The sequence below is a fragment of the Lolium rigidum genome, chromosome 7 (genome assembly GCF_022539505.1).
Source record: "Lolium rigidum isolate FL_2022 chromosome 7, APGP_CSIRO_Lrig_0.1, whole genome shotgun sequence".
NCBI classification, from domain to species: Eukaryota; Viridiplantae; Streptophyta; class Magnoliopsida; order Poales; family Poaceae; genus Lolium; species Lolium rigidum.
This window is the reverse complement of record NC_061514.1, coordinates 174,395,225-174,407,099: the sequence shown is the minus strand read 5'-3', so window position 1 is coordinate 174,407,099 and position 11,875 is coordinate 174,395,225. Positions and strand designations below refer to the sequence as shown.

At 46.2% G+C, this 11,875-nt stretch overlaps 1 protein-coding gene across 1 annotated transcript; it reads right to left on the bottom strand.

Moving 5' to 3' along the window:
- Nucleotides 1-4,207: 4,207 nt before the first annotated feature.
- LOC124678271 (dirigent protein 1-like) lies at nt 4,208-5,190 on the bottom strand. Its single transcript, XM_047214187.1, has one exon. The coding sequence runs from the start codon at nt 5,188-5,190 to the stop codon at nt 4,489-4,491; it is 702 nt and encodes a 233-aa protein (XP_047070143.1). The 3' UTR covers nt 4,208-4,488.
- Between the last annotated feature and the right edge of the window lie 6,685 nt (nt 5,191-11,875).

The following is an 11,875-nucleotide window of genomic DNA, read 5'->3' as shown; positions in this document are numbered from 1 at the left end:
CTTGTGGGTCATCAGTGCTAACCAATTTTTAGTTCTTTTTCAATTTAGGCTTGGCACAAAGGTAAATTCTCTAGATATGCAACTAAGTGAATATACCTATATGACAAGGATATCAACTAAGCAAGATATAGCTACGCAATAGGAGATAGAGTGGGATAGAGGTAGCAGAGAGTGGAGCACGCGATGACACGGAGATGATTCCCGTAGTTCCCTTCCTTTGCAAGAAGGTACGTCTACGTTTGGAGGAGTGTGGTTGCTACGCAAGCCAAACCAACAGCCACGAAGGCTTCACTCGGATCTCCTGTGAGCAACGCCACGAAGGCCTAGCCCACTTCCACTAAGGGATTTCCTCGAGGCGGAAACCGGGCCTTTACAAAGTTCTTGGGGCACACATCCACAACCAAATTGGAGGCTCCCAAATCTGTAACAATACAACAATCAACAACAACACATCAACAACAAATCAACTAGGGAACCAAATAGGAACACTAGCATGAGATCCCTCAAACAAGTGAGGGGGAAATGAAGAACGCTTCGGTGAGGATGTAGATCGGTGTCTTCTCCTTCGAATCTCCAAAGATCAAGAGCTTTGGTTGGGGAAGGAAGGAGATCTTGCAAATCTTGTGTTCTTGAGGTGGCTCTAATGGTGGTGAAGCTTGGCAGATTTTTCTTGCAATGATTGAGCAACTTGTCCCTTTGGAGAAGAAAGCTATTTATATGGGTGGAGCTTTCAGATCTGACCGTTGGGGACGAATTTCACTTACACCGGAAGTTCCGGCCAGGATGGCCGGAAGTTCCGGCTTCCACCGGAAGTACCGGCCATTCGGGCCGGAACTTCCGCCTCTGATAAATTCCTGCAAAGCAAAAGAAGGGGCGGAACTTGGGCGGAACTTCCGGTGACCGGAAGTTCCGGCCAAGTTCCGGCCAAGTTCCGGAAATGCCCGAAAACCTCACTAGACTATACTGAGCCACAATTCCACATTTCCGGAACTTGCCCGGAAGTTGGGCGGAAGTTCCGCTGGCCGGAACTTCCGGCCAGGGAACAAAAACAGCAAACACAAACTGCACTGACAGAGCTTCTGTGGAACATACCAGGGCGGAAGTTCCGCCAGCTGGGGCCGGAACTTCCGCCAAGAAGAAAAACCCTGCAGATTATCAGAACTGGCAGACCATTTCGCTGAACAAAAATATATTCCGAACACTTGTACCTGTCCACATCAACACACATAAAAATATACCTAGTGTTGACATCAAACACACAAAACCCAAAAGGGCGGGAAATGTTCTTTCACATGGAACATAAGAAATTATAGATACGTTTGAGACGTATCAGTTCAGGCCTCTAGTTTTTTGGGAGAGTGACAATAACTTCTAAGATTATAGATGTGATGTTTCTACTAGGGAGAAAACAACAATATTTTATCCAAGGGTAATTCTATTTTTTTTACTTTACACACATTGTTTAATCCGATAATATGTTGGTTGCAACTTAATACTGAAAGGGGTTTGGACGATAACCGGAAGGTGGATTATTAGTCATAGACGCAGTTGGATTACGGTCTATGTATTGTGTTGTAATGTCCAATCAAATCTCATAGTAATCATCTTGTCATGTATGGTCAATATTCTGTCAATTGCCGAGCTGTAATTTGGTCACCCAACATGCTATTTATCTTTATGGAGAGACACCTTTAGTGAATTATGGACCCCGGTCCGTTTCCTTTACACTGGTAAATTCATCTACTCCAATCATGTTCTGTTTACTTACTGCAAACATCTCTTTCCACTCGATACGTTCCTTTGTGTTCAGCAAACCGGTGAGATTGACAACCTCACTGCAAGTTGGGGCAAAGTACTTTGTGTGTGTTGTGTGCAGGTTCCACGTTGTTGCTGACGCCGGTGTGCGCCCTGCCACTAGTCAGCTAGCAACACCTTCAGAAGTCACTCCTTTCTCCTACTGGTCGATTAAACCTTGGTTTCGTATTGAGGGAAAACTTGATGCTGTGCTCATCACACCTTCCTCTTGGGGTTTTCCAACCGCTTCCACAACAACGTACAGCAAGATTGTCTGGCGCCATCACCGGAGCACCATCAAGATTTTCTGGCGCCGTTGTCGGGGACCTGAAAAAAAGCTACACCACAGAGATTGCCAACTCCCACAGCAACTGCACTGCCAACACTCGGCAAGAAGCTCGGCACTTGATTTCTTCTCCTCTAGAGCAATCTTCCTCTCCTCCAACTCATGGATCCCCTTCCACCTTTTTTGCTTCATCTCATTCTTCTTATCCTTCATGAGCATTTTTTCCTCCAAGATTTTCATTGCGGTTGATTCCTTTGACTTCGTCATCTCTTCAATTTTGGATGCCAAGTTGGCATTTTCTTTCTCAATTTTCATCCACTCTTTTGCCTTCTTGTTTCCATCCGGCCTCCCCTTGTTCCTCCCTCCTTCCTCATCACTATCATCCAACTTAAGCAGAGCTCCCTTTTATGGTTTTGCTTCTTCCTCCCTCAACTTCCACTTCTCCATACGCTCAAGCAACTTACAACAATGTTGAAGATTGAATGCTTTTTCTTTGGATCCAGCCATTTTCTTGTACCTTTCCATTGCAATGGATAATTTCATCTATGGTTCTACCACTTGGTAAAGGTAGAGCTCGGACTTGCTCCAATGCTCCACTCCAACGCCTACAAGAAGACTTGATCACATCCCACCGGCCCTGTAATGACCGATAGGTGCACTCCACCGGATTCTCCACGGGAGGCAAGAGCTTGAAAAACATGTCCTCAATTCTAATCCAATATCGCTTCCCGGTTTGATCCGTGCCATTGATCGTATCGAGTGAAACTTGCGACCATGCCTTGCACAAGACTGTGTCTTCGATCACGTTGTAGTTGATAGCCCTCCTCTTCTTTGCCTTGGCCTCATCATATGCTCCTCGATCGACCTCCTCCAACTCCTCATCGTCCTCCTCACCGTCCTCATAATCGACCTCCTCCACCACCTCGTCACCACCCAAATCATACGCAGGGAGCGGCGGCTGCATGATGCACACCTCCGCCTCGTTGAGGAGTTGAACGAAGGAGTTGGGGGATTCGTCATACCTTGAAGGCATTTCGTCGAACACGTTGCCTGCGACAACATTCGAACACTGCGGAGTCGTGTGAGCAGCGGCCGACGGGGAAGCTTGAGGAGCGGTGGCACGGGGCTTCACGATCTGCTTCTTGCCTCCGTCTTGCGTCGCCTTCTTCGGCCCGCTTCAGGTGGCCATCTTCCGCTTTGCGATTGCCAGGGCGATGACGGCCCTTGCGGCGGCTGGGGAAGCAACGGTCGGGGAAGCAGGGAAAGCAGCGGTGGTGGCGCGCTTCCTCTTCTTGATGGCGGCATGGGCGGCGGCCGGCGAGCACGTGTGCACCGGCGGGACAAGAGGAGCTGCCGCTGTGGGACTCCATGGCGACGATTCGCGGTGGTTGCAGCGTCGGAGGAGCGTTGGGCCGGTAGATCGACGACGGCGGCGTCGTGGGAGTGGGAAGGGATGGGGGTGAAAGTGTCATCCCGCCAAAAAAACAGAAGGGAGTGCGGGTCGCGCTTGGTTCCCTCTCAAAGCGTGAAGAAGTACCGTCGTCGGGAAGAATTTGATGTTGCCTGAAAAAAAATTTAGGTTTCGGGTTGAAGTACGGGGGACGGAAAAGTGACGGTTATTATTTAGTAGCTGCTAGAGCTGCTTTAATAATGAATAAAGGTTGTGTGCATTGGCTCGATGCAGAGGCTTTGGGGTTCCGTTTCCCATATCAAAAAAATGTATTTTATCGTGTTGTTCTATGTACTTTGATGAACTTTTGTTGTGCGCTTTGGTTCTAGGCTAGCTTGAATTTGAAATGTTATGGATTTGTAATGGTCAAGTTTATGTACAGCATGATAATAAATTGTTTTGAAAATTTGAGTTAATTAAGATGCTCAGTCCATTTTTGGGTACCCAATTTTAGTTCTGCGTAAGCAGTTTTAGCTAGCCAAATCTTCTTTCTCAAATTGTCAAAACCGGGCTGGTTACCCAATTTTTGCTTATTATGTTGGACTTGCTCTAGCAGAAAGGAAATTACTTCACTGTCTCCACACACACTACACGGTCGTCTCGAGGCCAAAAGGAGGGACTGCATTGCATGATGCTCAAGCTAGCTACATACCAGATTTTGATGCATACATGCCAAATTGACAACCAAGAAAAGATGGAATCGGTTCTTCTAGTTGAATTCTATCACACGAATATAGAAGAAAGTAACCTCTCACGAATGTCATGTGCACATCAGCAAAAGCAACGGCAAGAAAAGGCATCCATCTGCCGCCACCACCAAACACGCAGCACTACACCGACCGATGTCTCGTCTCACTCCAATAATGCACGCAACGCATCTCCTTCTAGATCTATCTCATGTTTGTATCGATAGTGGACCCCACTCACTGACTCTCACCCATGGTGGATCGAGCTCTGCTCACCAAACGAAACCGGCCAGAGCTACAAGGACGGCGGCCACCACCGCGTTGGCCCACCCGTACGGCAGCAGCGCGGCCGCGCCGGAAGACGACTTCCCGCTGGATCCGCCGCCCGTCCCGCCGCCGCTGCCGCCGTCGATGGGGGAGACGGGCGCGTCGGCGGGGATGGTGCTCGAGCCGTTGAGCGCGGCGACGTAGACGTCGAGCTCGACGGTGACGTCGGGGCCGCTGGAGCTGTTGGTCCTCCACATCACGTAGCCGGTGGCCATCCGGAACTTGCCGGTGCCGCCCACCACGGAGAGCTCCCGCGTGGTGGCCGTGACGTCGTCGCGGCCGATGACGGCGAGCGTGCTGCCGTTGTAGTCCCCCGCGGTGAGCAGCAGGTTGACGCACACCATCAGCACCGCGCCCGACTGCGACGACATCATGTAGTAGCCCTGCGCGCGCCCCACGGCCGCGGACGTCGCCGACGGGGTCTCCGTCAGCGCGTCGTCGATGACGGTCGTGTCGCCGAAGGCCATGCCCCCCAAGGCGCTGGAGGCGGAGCCGGGGCCCTTGATGATCTGCACCGCCGTCGGGTTGCTGCCGGAGACTTGGTCGTGGAGGAAGAAGTGGAGGTGCGTGTCCGCCGCGCGCACGCCCAGCGGCGCCGCGAGGGCGAGCGCCAGTAGAGAGAGGAGGACGGCTGCGTGCGGCGCCATGGCAGATTTGGGCTAGGAGAGGCAAAGGTTGGAGCTTGAGGTGGGTGGATTAATAGATAGGGTGGAGAAGGCAGAGGGAGCTGGTGAAAGAAAAGGATTGGGAGTGTGAGTAACCACTGACCAGTCGCTACCACTTTGGTTGTTGTGATTTGGGAACGAATATTTATTTATCTTTACAAATATGGAGTCGTTGAGCTAATTAAGCTACTCCTAGCTAGGTACATTTGAAAGCAAGCAAGCATGATTAGGCCACGACCAACTTTAGATTGCTGAGTTAGGAACAGGAGAGTGTATATCTTGCTGGTGCTTGAGTTAGGAACAGGAAAGTGTCAAGAAATTGTCCACGAGCGTAACCTTTTCAGCTGCAACCTCCTCGTTCATCCACATAACTCAATGTGGTTGTCACCGTCACCGCGAAATTAGTAGCTAGCCTGAGGAAAATACAACCGCAGTTTACTTGCAGCCAAGGCTACGTTGGCGTGGCTTCGAAACACAAAGCGTAGAGCAAACGACCATATCCCGCTTCTTCATCGCCTCAATTAAGCATTATCAAAGTAAGAAAAACAGAAAGGCAAATGCGCATCAGACTGTTGATTATTTAACAGATTACCTACTGGGCACGTGTGGCCTACATTGCTCATATGTGCGTCTCTCGCTGTCTCTAAATCTTTGTTCCTTTCTCACTCATGTGAGATGGGCCCACAAGCACCGGTACCCCTCATCATCAATTGCTCGTCTTTAGTACTCCCTTCGTCAGATTATTTTCCTCGCGTAAAACATGTAGCTATTATGCAACATTGAAGAAATACTGACGGGTAATTACTGTCGAGAACAACAGCTGCAGTTGAAGATTCATATAAAAACTAGCAGCATGCCCGCGCGTTGCTGCGAAATAACAATTAATTACAGCAGCGTGATTTTCTTTTCGAGTATCTAAATATATATATACTATTTTGTTTCCTTGCTTAATATACCAGTTTTTTTTAAAAAATTGATTTTATTAAATTGGTATGTAATTACAATCCATGTTTATCTTCACGCATCAACTTCCTCTTTCTCGTAGCCGCTCCCTAAGACCCGAATACTTGCAACCTGGAATGCATGTACTGAAATGTTCACTGTTGTATTGCTTCCGTCGATAGGGTCAGCTCAATCCGAGTCCACCGTTATGTTTGAAGCCATCCAGTTGGAAGATAGTTTCAGGCATGCCTCCGGGTATTGAGTTGCTCCTCTTCATGGGCATGTGCTCTAGTGGGCAATTGTTCCTCATATACTTGGATTGTGACGCAGACTGATGTTTGTGCACCTGGGCGGGTAGCTTTCTCTCTTCCCTCCTAGACAGGTCATGTCAGAAGAGGCGTCGATACCACAGGCCGTTGCGACTGGAGATGCATTTGAATCATGCAGTATATCGAATTTTCCCAAATCCAAATTGGATGGCTTCCGCTTGCCCCAACCAGTCCTCCCCCACCGACGCAGTTGTGGACTGATTCCACGGCTAGATGAGTTCCTCGCGATGGCTTGCCCCCTCTCGTTGACCAACAACTGAGGAAGGGGAATCAGAATCTGAGTCTCACTCAATGGGGCATTGTTCCATGGAATTGAGGCTTCGGACATGAACGATGCACTTCGGCCTCTTCCTGTTGGACATCGCTTCGGCTGGGCACCTCACGATGGACGCTCTGGGTGCGGCCCTCGTACCCATGCGTTGCTACGACACGTTAAATTGCTTGTTGAATATTTTTCTCGTTAACTATGAGAGCAATCACCCAAATTTTATTGTTGCATCTAGTAGCATAACATATTACATACATCACAAGAGTTTGAATTTTCAGAAATTCTGCGTTTGTACTTTCTTTCCACCGAATCCTTTTTAATATGCATTGGTCATTGGTAAAGTAAAAAAAAAACAGCCCGTTTCCTCTTTCCTACAAGAACCTTAGCCTTAAATTAGCTAGTATACTATTTTTTTCTAGATCTGTTCCTTTTTCTTCCCATAAATTCCCTACGTTTTATCCTCAAATTCCGCCGACGGTGAGTCCGCTTGTTCCTGCCATTGCACCGGCTTCCATTTGCACCAGCAGCAGTCACATATCCAAGCGCCACCACCCGAGCTTGCATCACCATCAATCGATAGATCTCTTTGTTGCAGAGCAAGCGTCGTATATATGTTTGCATATCCTGTATCAGGAGCAATATTGATGAAGATTGATCCTTCCAGCGATTCTTGAAGTGCTTTAGACCACTCAGGCACAGTTTGTGGAGCTGCTCGTGAACAGTCGACTGCAACGACTGCATTGGTTTGCACCGGCTAAATCACGGAACTGCAAGGCACTGCGCCGCTCCACACCTCCTCCATGCGCGTTTACCATCACCATAGCAGCTCCCACCACCCTCCCGCACCGAACGAGCTAATCACAGCACCAAGCCAGCTCGCCATCCGCGCGCGCAGCGCAGCAAGCAGCGGTCGCCCGACCCGCCTTGGTTCCGTCTGTCCGCGCACGCTCGATTCCGCCGGCTGCGCTGCAAGGTGCGGATGAGCTGGATGTCGCGAGCCTTCTCCGCCCTTTTGTCGAGCGTGGTCTCGTTGGACAGCAAAGAGGAGCAGACACAGTGAATTTAACCCTGACCAAAGCAGGACGTTCACTTGTTAAAACGGGCCTCCACTTCGTGACTGTTTAATTAGTCAAAGGGAAAAGGCAACCATCGAGGCACGCTCAGATCCTACGCACGTGCTAGAAGCGGATTGACCCTGGCCCCACCATGTTCAATACCAGGACTGCGGATTGGTTTGAAACAAACGAAGGGGCTACACTGAAAAAACACCACGACCTACCACGGTCGTTTTCGCGTTTAATAGTAAAGATTATCATGCTTGTGAAATATGTGTCCTTGAAGAATTACTATTAGGTAGCTAACAGTGTTTCATAGTTGACACCGACAAGTTCTGTTGACGCTCAAGATTTCTACAGAAAATTTCTTTCGAGGAAAATATGTGATTATCACCTAGTGAAATTTACTGCTAAATGGTTAACGCGGTAAATTAGAATCACTACTGAGAAATTATGCTCTAGTGAAGAATTACTGACACGTAATTAAATCATGGTTGAATATCTCTACTGATAAATTGCTACAAAAGTTATTACCGCAAACCCTAGAAAATTACTATCACAATTTTATTTAAAGAAAGCAAAAAAAAGTGGGCCCAAGACACTGTACATGCGCAGGCACTGTTCATCTGGGCATGAACAGTGCTTGGGGCCCTCTCATCACGACAAAAGGGGTTGTATTTTATATATAGTATATTATTCTTTATAGACAGAGGTGCTACTTTACCCCTTTCTTTTGTAAATAAGTGTATTTCTATCTTTTATTTTAAGATCATCTCTTTCGCAAACAAGTATACTCCCTCCTTCCCAATTTAGGATGTGGTTTGGTCAAAATCAAACTTTAAAAAATTAGTCCCACTACATATAAAAACATATTAAATTTTATGATACAAAATGCATATAATATAAAAATATATTTCGGGATGATTCTAATTACATCGAGACAATGTTGTAGATGTTGCTATAATTTTTTACATATTTAATCAAATTTACAAAGTTTGACTTTGACCAAAACTAATATGCATCCTAATTTTGGAGAGGGGGTATTTCCTTTTGGTATTTCCATGAAAAGATCGCAGTCACTCCATGTGTGGTCGCCTCCACGCGCGCCTCATGTCTTCAAGGTCGCGGACACACGCTGGCCGAGGACGTCCTCCATGGTGCGCACGTGCTTGCCTCCGCCCTTGAACTTGGTTGGACGCCGTGGCGACGCATTTGTGGGCTGCCATAGCTGCCCTACTTCTCGGCCCCGTTCTGGCCTCATGAAAGGACCAGATGTGGTCTAGAGGGGAGGTGAAAGGTGAAAGGATGTTTTAAAAATAATTACAGATATAGAGATAATCGAGGCACACGGAGATGAAGATGTAATCTCATATTCCCTTACACGAAGTAAGCTACGTCACATTGGAGAGATGTGGGTTACCACGAAGGTCTCCTGAATGCCACGAAGGCTCACCATCTTCTCTAGGCTAATTCCTCGGAGGGCAAATGCCATTTCCTTATGGCTAGCTTTGGCTCCACTCTGGAGATGGCGAACCCTACAACCACTTCACAAGCTTCATGAAAGAAAAGCTCGAGCCTCTTCACAATCTTCCACGAAGAAGTCACTGGAGCACTAACCACCAAGCCAACTAGCATGCCACCCTAAAAGATTATCAGGCTCACAGTCCCTCACTCGAACAAATCTCAATAGATAGCTCAACTCTATGCAAGGATGCAAAGCAAGAACACCAAAGGTGTTCAAATCCTTCACACTCAAATTCTACTAAAGCAAAAGTGCTAGAGAGGAATTCGAGAGGAAGAAGAATGGTGGAGGTCAACCAATGACTCCAAAATCAAGATCCAAAGGGTTCCCCTCAGTTAGAGGAGAAATTTCTTAGTGGGGATTTTAGATCTAGATCTCCTCTTTCAAAGCTCTCAAAACGATGCAAGAATCATAGGAGGGATGGGAGAGTAAGCAAGCTCAAGAGGTTCAACAAGGGGTGGTCAAAAACATGCTCAAGAACCCTAGCTAAACAATGAGGAAGAGACCCTTTTATTGGAAAAGAAAATATGACCATTTGGGCCAAAACGAGCAGTCGAGTCAAGATTGGCAAACCATATGATCCGTCGGGCTCCAACACCGGAACGGTTGGCAAAAAGACTGGCACCGCCGATTTCCCCGCTAGAACTTCTACCGAACTGATCGGCGACTGCTAAATGGCCTCTCTGAATACCACTTTGGTGGGCAACGCCTTAGAAACTGGCAGCCCACAGAAAGGTTTGGTTGGAAGGATGGCAGCCGGTTTGATCACCGATTTTTTAGACAGAATACGAAAATGGTGATTACTTTTGCGTCCGAACTGCGATTTTAGCGAACTTAGGCTTATTGAAAAGCTAAGAACAAGATTTGTTTAATAGAAGATATAAAACCCGATAATAGAACAATTAAAATAGGAAATAAGGATAGGTATGAAACCTCCATCTAAAACCTCCAAACTCTATAACGCAATAGAAGATGCATATAAATTTCGTTTTCGATGACTTGGGCTTTTTGAAGAGGCTAGAAAATCTCAAGAAACTTACATAGAAAAGCACCAAGAATAAGTGGGATGCAAAGTATTTACAGGATGGAGCTCCCTAACACGATGTGATCAAGTTTTTTTTTGACACAAAACGATGTGATCAAGTTACCCAACTGAAAGCCGGAATGCTTCACTAGATTATTGTTGCATCTTGAAGACTCGTAATTAATTTTCTCCCCATACACCACTATGGATAGCTACATTAAGACACATGTTCACATGTCCATTCACCAAATGGATGACAAGCTTCAAGTATATTAACTTCTCGAGAGGCTTATCTTGAAATTTCCCTTCTCAACCTTGGTGACATTCAGTGCTTGATGTCATCGTCTCATGGGCTATACGAAATCTTTAATTTTGATGCATCCCCATGGAAAGATACATAACCCACATAGACAACACAAAAACACATATATATGATGGGGTAGTTCGCAAAGCATAATTGACAAGCTTTCCATACCACATGATCACAAGATCTCATGTGATGCATTCTTTATGCTTCATGTGTTAACCAACTTGAATCTGAACTTCACTCTTTGTATTGGTCAACCTTGTATCTTCTCATGTTGTATCTGAATATCTTGAGGTACATAAAGAACTCTACATTTGATTGCAATATCTAGATCTTAATAAACCAATGCTCAACTCATTAATATATTATGACGACGAGTTAGAGCCATATCTTGAATTCTTCTATTGAAATCAAACACGCAAGATCTTCATGCCAATACTAAGGGTATATCTTTATCTTCATGGCATAATACGAATCCAACACATGGACTAGAAGAGCATTCCTTCATATAAACTCATTAAAAATATTATGTAACGGACTGGGTACTTCATGGCAAATTTAATTCATGTAACATATGTGTTTGCATTCCAAGTTCACTGGTTATGTCACTATAATTTTTACACTTTTTTGGGACTCAAATTCAGCTCACTTTGAATCACTTATAGGTGGGTCCCATCAAATGTTGTGTCAGTGATCCAAAGTCCGCCAAACTGAGCCACCACCAAATCAGCGAATCCTATCAGTTGTAATTTATATGTTACTTGTCCTAAGCAAGGATGGTAACTGCCTACTATTGTGTTGTTCATAGCAAACTTTAAGCCACTGGATTCCATGCTCTATAAGTTCACACAATATATGCCACTATAACGATCTATCTGGTACATGCAACATTATGATACCACTTTCACCCCCTCCGCTTCATCCGATGGACTTCTATTCATGGCATTGTTGTAGTACAAGACTTCAACTGGTACGTGAATTGTAATTTTATCATATGGCTTCTTTCATATGCATGTTGATTCTTATCACACTTTTAATATTGATGACGAATCAGATTACTACGAGAAATCACTCGATGAGCTAAAGCGAGGATACACCAAGGTGTATAGGCAAGGCTATCGATACCCATGTAATGAAGACTCATCTTACCCAAGCATTCTGAAGCACGTCAAACATATTGCCCTTAACAACACTAAGAGGCCCAATGCTGGGCACAACAC